We start from the raw sequence: 13,597 nt of genomic DNA on the forward strand, positions 1-13,597 counted from the left end.
AGAAAGAAAGAAAGAAAGAAAGAAAGAAAGAAAGAAAGAAAGAAAGAAAGAAAGAAAGAAAGAAAGAAAGAAAGAAAAAAAGTCCACCTAAGATTGATATGTTAATTACAGGTATTGTGGGTAACGACAACTGGATTCCTGAATGTACTGAGTGTTCCCTATCAAAGTACACGTAAACACTCCTTTACTAACAGTGTTATGCCAGCTAGAGATAAAGAGGTGGGTTATTCTTCATTAGTGACCGATTGGTGTGGGATTTGGCTGTGTACCATAGACCAAAATAGATAGTGGGTGGCTAGACTGTTTAACTCTCGTCAAATCCCTATTTACATACTCGCAAAGAGAGAGATAAAACAAACTTAAATAAAGCTTAGTAGCATATACAATGAGGATAAGTCTGCATTCTGTGTGCCGACATCCCTACATATTGCTCATTTCAAATCTGGTCTTTGTAGGGTTGTTAAGTGTTTTTGATGCAAGCCCAACTACTTCTTACCTTGCAATTAGTTCTCATCCTCTTCTTCTGCAACCTCAGTCTCTTTGTGGACAACCACACGAGTAATAGACATGTCAGGATGTTGCTCTTTGGCTTCCTTTATTGCTTGTGCTAATGCCTAAGTAAAAAACAATGACATGACTCAGCACAACAGTTTGTGAAAAATACCTTCATGAGGCCTACTGTCACAAAGGGCATTCAAAAAGTTATTATTTTGTCCCACCTCCAGTGAACATATACTTTTATGTTATATTTGAATACACTAAATATGTTGCTTCTTATTCTATTACATAGTTAAAAAAGATAAATCATAGCGTTTGTTTAGGCCTTCCTCCCACTACAAATCGCCAGCGCTATCGCAAGCGCTGATTGATTTATACAGTGATTTTTGAAGAGTTTTTCCCTGCAATTTGCGCTTAGAAGTATACTTTTAGAAGCGCTTTTCTAAGCCCTTTTGCAGAGTGATGTATTTTTTCTTTGACCCGGAAATGAATAAATACAATTTATTCATGAAAGCTCTCAGAAAATTGCAATTTGAAGTGCTTTTTCAAGCGCTTTGCGATTTCCCTATACTTTTTATTAAATGGCAAATGCTCAGAAAATGGTGCAGGTACAGCGATTTAACAGAAAGCTTAACACTCAAGTATGAACACTCACATTAAAAATCATTGCTCAAGCACTTTTAGGGCAATTTCCAAAATCGACAGCTCTAAAAAAAAAAAAGCCTATAGTGTGAACAAGCACTTATAGTTTATAAATTGAGAAAAACGGAATTGATAAAGCATTTCTCTGTGAAAGACACGTGACCTCATATCATTCATGCTGATATAGGACTCAAACACTGAGTGTTGATGCCCAGCATATTATACCATAGTAAAGTGGCACAGGGAATTTCACTGCTCAATCTCCATTACACACCAAAAAGTCAGCAGTGCCCATTAGATAGAGGTATGAGTGACTATGCAGCACACTGCAACGTATGCTGTGGCATATCAGTTAGCATTGTTGCATAAATCCTGTCTTAATGTTACTGCACATGGATACTGTGAGAGAAGACCACAAGGTACCTGAAAAACAAATCCATCTTACCCGAGTATCCCCTATACCATCCCAAAAACATAAGGTTCCCAAATGCTACTGTGGACAAAATCACTGATCAAGGAAACATAAAGACGACCAAAAAGTCTAGTGTGGATGCTTGCAAACTACCCAGCCAAGGAAAATCCTTTGTTATTTCAGCAGGAGAGCGACTTTTTAGTGATTAGGAGGGTGCTTCTATGCTCCAAGATTCTATCAAGCAAGAAAAGTGAGGGAATACTGAAAAAAGGAATACTGTTGCTTCGCAAAAACATGTTCAGCCACACTTTTCTCAGACTGCCATCTGTTCTCCTGGGTTTCAACTAACAAGGCATCTACCCCACTCACCCGATTGTGTTTTCTCAAAAAATTTGCTTGCATTGAAAACATTCAGTGCCTAACTGGAGTTTGGTAGCCAGGAGAAAGTATTTTATTCTGAGGATATAAAGGCAGTAGAGTGAAGCAGGTAATTTGGGTGTCAGACATAAAAGAGAGGCTGGGTAGTGTTAGGCATAGGGTTCCCAGTATAGCTAGTTTTAAGAGTAGCTAGGGAAAGAATTAGAGTTAGAAGAAGGTAGAAAGGCCTTAGCAGAATATCGGCAGTGCTGCCGATATCCTACTAGCATCTTCAACCGACGCCCAAATTTACCCTGTCCGCTTTTGCATGTATGCACTCTAGCGCATTGATATGAAAAGTGTACTAAAGCAGGAGGGAACTAAAAGAACAGAGTAATAGCTAAAATTATCTCTTATGCATTAACTTTTAGATTGCCCTTTGTATAAACAACAGTATAATAGGTTTTCATACTTGGTGCTTTGCCCAATTTTACTACTATGTTTTGCCCACTCTAAAAAAAAAAGTGCAGTGAAGAAATAAAGAGTAGAATGAATAAGGAATTCTCACTATCATCTCTGTGCAAAGCTGTAAACCAGGATTGAGTTGTGTCTTTTTATGATTCTTAAACAGAGGGTCCCTTAATGCATTATATGTTTAGCGATCTTAAGGACCACTAGGCTGCATAATAAAATGGAAGAATGGCCACTGTGCTTCCCACATGGTCATTATTGGTGTTCGTATAGTAAGGACTGAGTGTAGGGAAGCCTACAGTCAGCTTAGGACTACATCATAGTAGCTTAGAATGTAATGGTTTCTTGCTTCCTGATCCTTTCCACTATTATTTTGACAGAGATAATAGTGATGACATAGAATAAAAACAAAGAGTGAAACGTAAATTCGGTGGGAAGAAAGCTAAAAGTGACCAACTCCCTTCATTGAAATTAAACAATTATATCCAATGTAGGGAGATAATGAGAACAACTCTACATTAATATCATAACACCAAATCAGTGCTTATAATTAACACCTGTCCAATTTCTTCAGGCTCTGTAGGCTTCTGTAGCAAACACAAAAACAAAAAATGAATAAGCACACACGATCTTGAAAAATGATCCCGTCAAACACTTTATCCATAAATTTCCACCCAATGTAATTAAAGGGATAATTAAGCCTTAAAGAAATTAAAAAAAAAAAAAAAAAAAAAAATCAGTTTTACTCACCTACCAGCCCCCTGCAGCCATCCTGTACCCTCGCAGTCACTAGCGGATCCTCCTGTCCCCGCCGCCAGCTAGGTTCGTTTTTGGCCCACAGGCTCACTGTGCCTGTGCAAGCCTAGCCACGTGTCTTTGCGTTCCTGTCTGCAATAGCGTCCTGCAAGAAGACAACACGTGGCAGGGCCTGTCGGCAGAACGAAAGTAGCTGGCGGCGGGGGGACCGGAGGATCTATGAATGTCTGCGAGTGCGCGGGAAGGTTGCAGGGGGCTGGTAGACGCCCCAGGTGAGTAAAACTCTTTTCTCCCTGGCTTAAGTGCCTCTTTAAAGCCTTTCCTGGTTGAAGTTATTCGACCTGTTGAGTCGAATGGTTCTTTGGTACTTTCCGGTTAGTCTTCAGAGCTACTTGCGTCCCAGAGTAGTTCCAAAGACAAGCGCATCGGTACTGTGCACAGATAAGTCAAGGCTTGCGCAGGTGCAGTATAGATGCACTTGTCTTTGGAACTATTCAGGGACTCAAGTAGTTCTGAAGGCTTCCCAAGGAGCAAGAAAGACCTAGCAGGTCGATTAACTTTAACCAAGGATGGGGCAGGACGGACTGAGGACCGGGAAAGACTTTATAGTATCCAAATCCTTCCACCTAATTATCTGTGTATCGAACTGGAAGTGAGTTTCCTCACTTCAGGTTTGCTTCAACTGACAGACATTCAGTAGTGTAGGTGTAGTGGATTGTAGGCATGTGTACCATACATGCAGTGTCTTGTCTCAATGTTCTTCACATCCAAAGAGCCGATCCATAAACATACTTTTAGAGTGTAAACTGATCGATTACCTGGATTGGAAGAACGCCACAAATTGGAAGAATTGCAGCAGTATAGTGAATGACCGGTATATACTAATCTCAATAACTTAGATCCTGTTGCGGCAGCTAGACAAGTTTGTATGGTACACATGGCTACACTTATCTCTAGCCATGTTGCCTGCAAATTGTACAGTTAGAGTGAAGTCAAAACACCTAAGCCCCGATTCTATTAACTTTTCTCCTGAACTTTTATTGTTGGAATGGCTTTCTCATCTGAAATACACAACATAATATACACCACAAGAAGCAAAGGATGTTCTATACTGAGTTCGATCTAGTGAGGTATATACAGTGACAGCAAAGGAGTCAGTCGTATTCCCCCCAAAATTATATATATATATATATATATATATATATATATATATATATATATATATATATATATATATATATACACACACATATATACATACATATACACACACACACACACATATGTATGTGCAATCAAAATGCGTGAAGCAGTGCGTTGTCAGAACGCAGTGCTGTGCAGCAGTGTGTCCATCAGACAATGCTGTCTATGCACCGTCTGATACCCTTGAATACTGCATGCTGAGACACACGTTGCTGAAACTTGCTAGTAACCTCCAGTCCCAAGCCATATCATAACTGTAAAAAAAAATAAAAAATAAATAAATAAAAAACAACAAGCCACCAAAAACTACCAATGCCATTGGTTTCAGCATTCATGTTTTTTATTCTTTTAGTAGTAATGAGATAGCCTGCTTGTAAAAACATCCCTTTTATGAAACCCAGAAGAAACTGACAATGCAAAAGAGGAGAAAAAAAATGAAAATGTAGTAGTAACTTCTAAGCATCTCATTTTACCATGGTTTCCACTCTCTGTAGTTCCAAGATGAAACCTACCTCATCATGGTCAATGTCAGCATCTCCACTAATAACAATGCGTTTTTCAATTCTTGTTTCAGATATTCCACCTCTCCCAGTCTAGAAAGAAACAAATTAATAACTACAATTAGCATGCAAAACATACTGTTACACAATTGATGGCCATAATGCATGGATAATTTTCAATTAATCAAAACCATGAAAAAAAAAAAATCGATACACAACAGCCCCCACCTGCTCCTCATTGACAATATGTGATATTTCTGAACGTATTCACAAACAATTGTAGCATTGCACAACTGTCATTTAGGCCCAGTGCACACCGAGCGGTTTTTGGAGCGATCCGCCGGCCGCATCCGCCTATAAAAACGCTTGTCTAATGTATTGCAATGGGATGGTGCACACCGGCGGTTTGCGGTTTTTGCCAAGCCGCAAACGCGCCTCCTGCTGCGCGTTTGCGGATTTCGGAAGCGTTTCGTCCTCAATGTAAAGTATAGGAAAAACGCAAACCGCTCTGAAAAACGCTACTTCAGAGCGGTTTGCCAGGCATTTTTGTTACAGTAGCTGTTCAGTAACAGCTTTTACTGTAACAATATGTGTAATCTGCTACACAAAAACGCACCCAAAACCGCTAGGTATGTTTAGAAAACCTCTCTAAACATACCTAGAATCGCTCTGAAATCAGCTCCCAAAACCGCTAGCGTATTGCGGATCTGCTAGCGGTTTTGGTGTGCACTGGGCCTTAGTCAGCAAGCTGAAGGCTATAGGCAGTTTGGTTTTGTGAAGCCCATGTAACTTGCTATTATAAGAATTATATATGCTACACACCAGTGCCAGTTATGTTTGAACTGTGTTTATTAAATGTCTTGCCAAAATCTACATGTACCAAAGTTCACATTAGTCCGTTTGGTATAGTAACGGTGTGGCAAAAGAAAAGAAAAAAAAAATGTGACGTTTGAGAATTCTGATTATGATATACATAATACATGATATACATATATGATATACATATGATATACAGTAGGATGATGCAAATTATTATGAAAATGTATCGTAAAATTGACTAATCAACTTTTGCAGCAGAAGCATTTGATTGGCCCATTTTCAAGCTGCATAGGTTTGCAGTAACATTTTCATAATTCTGCATACATTTGAAATTATTTGCATATCTAAAGCCAAGTAGACAGATGGCACTGATCCAAAACGTTGTGCTAAATGTCTTTAAATGTCCATGGCTAAGGTATGTGAGGAAATAAAACACCTACAGATGTTGGAGGAAGGTAGAAGTAGTTTTATACTGAGATACCTTTAGACACCCATGGCTGATGGTTGGGGAAACACAGAAACTCCTATAGAAGTCAGCTGCAGTCTAAAGTCTGTCATCCACACATCCAATTTTTATTGGTCAATGTTAGGCCAAATTTACCACTTCAATGCAGTATGAGAGATTACTTACACAATCGGTTCATAATATACAAAATCTGTTGGCCCTCCTATCACGTGGAGGTGGTAAAATTGGTTATCGATTAGCATAATTGGATGCGTGTGCACCATAAGGGTTAATTATTCCAGACATATACATTATATTAATTCTGTAACGAGATCTGGCGTTTGATGTATACTAAAAGGTGCCCTCTAATGATACAATCTTGATTTCTGATATTTGTCACTAGAGTGGACATCCTCGCACGGTTCATTTTTGTTTACGGCCTTTACACTTTTGTACAGTGAACCAGAGACAAAGCACCCTCATGTATTTTACCATATATATCAGTGGGAACATTAGAGAAAACACCTACCCTGCTCTCGGTTTGATTCTTCACTGCTCAGCCTGCTTGTTACCAGCCCTGATAAAATCCCTGACTGAGCATTCAGTCTGGCTTTGCTCAGGAATCATAGCGGAGTCTGTCTTCTCTGATGTCTTTTCAAGCCCAAGCCTGTCCCCCTCTGGCTCTGCTATAATTACTCAGCTATAATGATTCCTGAGCAAAGCCAGACTGAATGCTCAGTCGGGGATTCTATCAGGGCTGATAAGAAGCAAGCTGAGCAGTGAAGAATGAAAGAGCAGAGTAGGTATTTCTCTAATGTTCCCACTGATATATATGGTAAAATACATGAGGGTGCTTCGTCTCTGGTTCTTTTTAAGAGTTTCTTTTTCTTTTTCAACACAGCAAGGTTAAATCAAACCATAAGGATAGTGTCAGGGTTCAGGTAACCAATAGTTAATAGTATAAGAGATACGCTTAGTGTTACGTTTATTGCAAAGCTTATGTTTAATGTTACAGTAAGGATAAGGAGTAGTGTTACCTCCAAAATGGAATTATTTGTTTAGCTGACTTCAGCAGCAGACAATCCTGGTCACATTGTCTGTTATGCAATGTGTTACATTGCATCACATTGGGCATCGCCATGCACACTGGGTTGTGCTGGAACCTCACATGAATGGAGAACACCCTGTGAATAACCATCAGCCCCTCAAATCAGCATATTGATACAGACTCATATGTGACCGAGAACAGCCCAAAAAAATGGCACCCTCCGTTAAAGGAAACCTCAAGCAAAATGTGCTGCCCCATGATATACTTACCCGGGGCTTCCTCCAGCTGACCTGTCCCTCGCAGCCACTGGCACGGGGTCCCTGCCGGTGCAGAAGCCGACCGCCTCTACTGTGCCTGTGCGAGCGCCATTGTCAATCAAGTCCACGTTGTCCGCAGTACTTCTGCGCCTGCGCAGTACACTGATGACAACGTGGACTTGATTGACAGCGGCGCAGCCGCAGTAAGGCCGACCATGGGGTCGGCCTCTGCACCGGCGGGGACCCCGGCCCAGCGGCTGCAAGCAGAGATGCTGCAAGGGACATGTCGGCTGCAAGGGGCTGGAGGAAGCCCTGGGTAAGTATATCATGGGGCAGCACATTTTGTTGTAGGTTTCCTTTAAAGCGGAATGAAACCCAGCATTTCTTCTGTGTTCTAAAAAAATTATTATTTACAGCATATTATATACAACCAGCATTTTTTTTTCTTTTAGAACAGCATTCAAAGGGTTACACACAGGTCTTCAAAGTTCAGTGCAGAGAAATCTGGAGTCATCTGAAGTGGCGATAAGGTTATCTTGTGTTGAATAAATTGTATCAAGTGAGGAATGTGACATTCTCTGACTGTGCAGAAGCTCCTGGACACAGACAGACACTCAAAGCATTTCTGCCTTCAATACACAATGAATAAAACCAGTTATGAATAAAATGCAAAGTCAGCTCTCAAAGCAAAACTTTGTACTTTTGTGAACTTGTAATTTCTAAATGAATAATAATAATACTTATGCACAAATGCAAATATAATAACCGTATGGCATATAAAAAGTAGGAAAACATGTTTTTATTGAATATTATTTCAGGGTTTTATACCGCTTTAAGTACAATAGGTCTTTACTGTAACACAAAAACAATGATAAAACCATCTAAAACCATACTAATAGACCTCTTCCACACAATTTATGAATAATGTACTAACTCATTAATCATTTCTAAAGCTCTGTCAGAGCCACTTCAATGTTGAACCCGGGGTCGAAAGGTGAATTTGAAAAAAGTGAAAATCACGTTATTGCCTTGTCAAAAATAAGGTAGAAAAATGTATCACAGAGCTAACAGTGACTGTAAAATGTAATTCACAAACCAGTGAACCAAAACACAAAATCATATATCAAACAGTTCATACAGAGTAAAGGATCATGCCCAGAGAAACAGCATAGAGATTCTACTGCATGCAGAGGTAATGTAAGTCAATGAATTATTCATTACTTTTGTGTGGAAAAGGTCTAATATGCTTGTAGATTTATGTTTTGGTATTATAAAAGACCTATTGTACTTAGAGAAAAGATTGTCCAAAAAAACTGCACCTTCTGCTAAGCATTAGTGCATATTTTGGGGTTTTTTCACATGTTAAAGAAATGGTGCAGCACAACCTGCTTGGCTAAGCATTACAAAGGAAAGTACACTTTAGTAGGTAGTGCATCTGCCAGTTATTTAGTATAAGAATTAAAATAAACCTTAAGTAAAAATAAACTTATGATATAATAAATTGTATGTGTAGTACAGCTAAGAAATAGAACATTAGTAGCACAGATATGAGTCTCGTATGGTTTCCAGTAGAGGAAGAGTCAAGAAACTTCACTTGTTAGCCATGCAAAATCGCCTCTCTGAGCTCTCAGACTAATTTAGTCAGAGAGCAATGCTATTTTCTGAAGCACTTATACATCAAAGAAACTATGAAAGAAAACTTCAGATAAGATTTTACTGCAGAGAAGTTCAAAGGTTCATTAGTTCTGCTCTGTTTCATAGTTCAAAATACAGAGTGTAGTGTGTAAACTGCAAATATTAGAGAATGATGTAATGTTATAGAAAAAGCTATACACCTGAAAATAAAAATATGATACTTATTTGCTACAAATGTTCTATTAATTATCTGTACTACACATACAATTCATATCATAAGTTTTTTTTATGCTTCAGTGTCACTGGAATGCAAACCCATATGCATGCAAATTTACCTTGGTGATGTGTGTAGTGGTGGTGGTTTGAACAGAGTCCGATGTAATGGTTTGTGCACTCAAAAATATTCCAGGTTCATCCCCGCTGCCTTCAAACTTTGTGCGCAAGGGAAAAAGAAAAGAATGGTAAGTCAATCTTTAGATCAACTGTATATAATTAGGTAAAGACTTCCTTTAGTCAGAGGTTTATATTTCTCCTATATGTAGTTCTCATTTTTCACCAGATTTACTTAAAAGAACACATTTCTGTACGATTGCAAATAGGGACAAGTTCACAGCCAAGAAACACTGCAGAGGACACAGACGTGACAAAAAAAATTAAATAAAATATGATTTTACAACTTTGCTATAAGTTCTACTAAGCTACAATGTAAGCCGTTTCCTGAGTAACCGCAGGCTAGGTTTCCTGTCCTACATTCTGTATGATACACAATATTGATGTATCATAAATAATACATTGCACAGGTTTGTTCAGATTTGTTGCATAAAACCCACAAAAGTAACGAACAGCTCATCACTTGCCAATCTAAAATGAAATGTACTGTACAGACAAACAAGTACATCTGTACAGAAAGACATACCTCTCTAAGAGTCATATAGTTACAGCTTTAGATCACTGATGCCACATGCAACACTTCCAGCACACAAATGATGCCATTATTTCCTGCCCTTCATACCCAGGAAGAATGAGGCATGGTTAAAAATAAATTTTACATTAAAGTAGATATGTATATGTAATTATGCCATATCGGTACAGTGTACAGTCAATTGGAGTTAGTAATGGAGTAGAACTGTGGCTTATAATATATTTGCATTTTTGAAAATAAAATTTTATTTTTCCAACTACAGTTCCTTAAAATCTTGTTCGCAATGATAGCTATCGCAAGATGCTTACCAATTCCAACTGATGATACACTATTGTGTATAACAGTATATAATGGCTTCAGTGCCAATCAAGGAACATTTCAGAACGTTCTTACCAAAAGTGAATGAGTCAAGCTCAGCTTGAAATAAGTCATGGCCATTTCTTTCAGCTGAAAAGCCATATACAGTAATAACCTTATGGCAGGTACACAGCTGGGAGCTGAATAGGAATCCTAACATGCTGTGCATTGCAAGCTTGGGTAAAGAAGTAACTGATACTTGTGTAGTTATATTAACCCATCAAACATAAGAAAATCATCTTTGAGAGCAGTTATTCAAGAAAGCATAGTACATTAGCACAAATGGAGACGGCACACAAATGGCTTCAGTAAAGAACTCTATTGGATAGCATGCAGGTGACCTGAGGAAGGGCTCCGCCCAAAACATGTCATATGTGTGCCTCTGCATGCTATCCAATACAGTTCTTTACTGAAGCCATTTGTGTGCCATCTCCATTTGTGCTAATGTACTGTGGTTGTGCAGGAGTGGTGTACCTGCAGGAGGTGAGCACCGGCACAGAGGTCTAGCTATCGGCCTAAAACATTTGTGACGGGTGAATATTGAAAAATTCAAGAAAGCATAGACTGCTTTCAGCAATATTTCAGTATACTTTTCCAGACATGACATTTACAAACACCGTCTTTAAAAAATCTAATTATTAACTTTAATTGGTCATAGGTACATGAATGCCACATCTTCAGGCCCATTAAGAATATAGAAAATATCAAGCATGTTAGTGCGTAGTTCAAACCCAGAATTCACAATGGTATATGGGTGTATTAGTTTGCATGGAGTGGTAGTTTGCATAGCTGGGAAGGCACCAGTAGTGATAATTAACATATTTATGAAAAGCAAAATATGCTACCATGCAGACACCTTTTTCAGGGTAGGCCTTGCAAATTTCAGTCAGATAATGCTGTACTGTAATTTGCTATGTATTACAACAACATGACCCCACAGTAGAAGTGTCTGGAAGTTAAAAGTGGACTGCTTGCAGTCCAGACCTGTCAACAGCTGTTTGACACATTAGGAAATAAAATGATCTGTGTGTTTATCCCAATTTTCTTAAACGTGTTGAAAGCATAACATTTCAAAATGAGCATACATATGAAAAAAAAAGTATTTGTGTGCTGTCTTTGTACTATTTTCAGTTAACTATAAATGTTGAAATATGAAACACAAAATACAACTTTTTTGGAAACTGGGTTGCATGTTCTCTCTAATGTTGTTGTGGATTTCTACCCACAACTCTTAGGGGAATAGACGCTTGATAAAACTAATGAATGAATATGTGCTTTTGTTTGTGGAGAAATAATATTGTGAGCCATTTGGAAACATGGCCTTCTGTGACTGGTGCGATGCTGGCATTGGTCAGAAAGTGGTTAATTAGCAAGCACTCTGGAGGTTCGCACATGCTTTTGATTAAACTTGGTCGAGGCAGCTGGTAAAGACCGCTTTAGACAAGAGACTAATGTGTGCATTTGGTATGTTGTCAAAAGATCCCCCTCTGATCATCATCCCTCCACCATCCTCTAGATTGACAAAAAACGTTGATAGTCACAAGGTTAGTGACATGCCTGTGGAGCCTCTACCCAGAACGGTCACCCCAGGAATAGTTTCCCAATCCCTGCCAGGCGACAGTAATCTGAAGTCTGAATCTCTTTGATCTCGAGTCCCAGCAAAATCACTCTCTCTCCAGAGACTGGATGTTCTCTCAGACTTCCCAGACTGCTTCAGCATCCTCCAACAATTATAAAAGATGTGAAACTAAATATTGGTAGGCTAACAGACTTCTGGCTAAACCGGCCCCAGCATGTGTAATGAATACACAGTAGGGATATTAGATGACGTTCAGGTGGGGATTTAGAGATCTCTGGAATCTATGTCTGATGTCAGATGGATACAGATAGTACTGGGTCCAAAGTGGGAGTGCCCAGAATTCATACGCTATTATACATTGTTTAAATAGATTACGGTAGATGTTAAATTATATAAAGAAATCAAATTATCAACAATCTATTGAAAATTAAGGCAATGTTCATTCATTTTTATTGACGGAACAATAATTAGGAAAAGCTGGTTATTTTAGTGAGCTGAGCAGTCTGGTACATAAACGACATTTGTGTTGACTCATCGCTATGGTGAGAGCGATAGAGGCGATCTCAGCTAAAATATGATCTAATATAGAGTTTTGAGAGGTAGCAAGCAGGTAGACGATTGACACCGATCCATTGTTTACCTGAACTATTAATATATGCTTTAGAAGTCAGCACTGTCAGAGTTTCCCTTACATTTTCCTTTAAATGGGCTAATACGAGTTATACTCGTTCTTTAAAGGACGACCCTTCAATGTTGTAGCATTTTAAAGTTCGCTTCTTCCACAGCCTTTCGTGATTTGGCAGAAGGCCATACAAACTGGCCATACCACACTGCAGCTGTTACAAGAGATCCAGCAAGGGTCTGTTTCAGCATCAACGATTCAGAAACCATGAATATCTTTCAACAAGTGTTGCATGCAAGGCATAAAGAAGAATATAGGAAAAACATCACTATTTTTCATATATTACCTGTGTAACATTTAACCAGTACTTCAAAGTGTGTTTAGCATGCTATGTGTGTTGAACAGTTTCAGAAAAACTTTAATCACAAGAAAATAACTTCAAAAGATGCTGAGGGGAGCATAAAGATGGTGAGGAGTTGAAACCTGCTTTGCAGTTCTATAAAGATATTATAGCAAGAAACCCAAAGGCCATACAGACCCAATGTGATATACAGCAAAAAGAGTTTAATTGTTTAAATTACTAAAGATGTTAGAACATGTTCGCACTGCTTGATAAAAAAAATAGTCCTACATTCAAGGCAAAAAAATAAAAATAAATGAAAGGAGCAAAAAATAAATAAACTGAATGATATCTACCTTAGGAGATTCAAATGTAATTGTTTTTGTCTCTGTTTGGACAATTGGGACTTCTTTTGTGGAAATTTCAGTTCTTTGTGTGGCATCAGAAATGGTGACCATCTCTGTTTTTACCACCGGAGGCTAGGAAAAAATAAGCTTGTTATTTGACAGTGGTAAACCATCTACTGTTAAATAGGTTTTTATAATAGCACCTTTTATTCACTCCGTGTGATGCGCCTAGTGTTTTAAATTGACACTTCTACCTATAATCAGCCCATTCTAATGACGTTTCTTTCCAGCACCTATTCATATTATAGGTCAAGTGTAAATAAGCAGACACACACTTTCAAATTCTGTCACCTGATAAAATCTTTAGAACATGCTGGGTGGCTGTAC

The 13,597-nt window shown here is 38.6% G+C and overlaps 1 protein-coding gene across 16 annotated transcripts in view; it reads right to left on the minus strand.

Moving 5' to 3' along the window:
- Window positions 1–13,597, minus strand: part of EPB41L2 (erythrocyte membrane protein band 4.1 like 2) — a 278,051-nt gene that overhangs the window by 18,159 nt on the left and 246,295 nt on the right. For 11 of the 16 annotated variants that reach the window (XM_068231555.1, XM_068231546.1, XM_068231547.1 and 8 more), the window contains 5 exons: window positions 13,220–13,342; window positions 9,379–9,474; window positions 4,852–4,932; window positions 2,938–2,967; window positions 497–614 (listed from right to left, as the gene is read on the minus strand). In XM_068231555.1, the coding sequence (XP_068087656.1) occupies window positions 504–614; window positions 2,938–2,967; window positions 4,852–4,932; window positions 9,379–9,474; window positions 13,220–13,342 (441 nt within the window). In that variant the 3' untranslated portion in view covers window positions 497–503. The remainder of the gene's footprint in view (window positions 1–496; window positions 615–2,937; window positions 2,968–4,851; window positions 4,933–9,378; window positions 9,475–13,219; window positions 13,343–13,597) is intronic. The other 5 variants (XM_068231549.1, XM_068231557.1, XM_068231561.1 and 2 more) reach the window with 2 other exon arrangements.

The sequence above is a fragment of the Hyperolius riggenbachi genome, chromosome 4, assembly GCF_040937935.1.
Source record: "Hyperolius riggenbachi isolate aHypRig1 chromosome 4, aHypRig1.pri, whole genome shotgun sequence".
NCBI classification, from domain to species: domain Eukaryota; kingdom Metazoa; phylum Chordata; class Amphibia; order Anura; family Hyperoliidae; genus Hyperolius; species Hyperolius riggenbachi.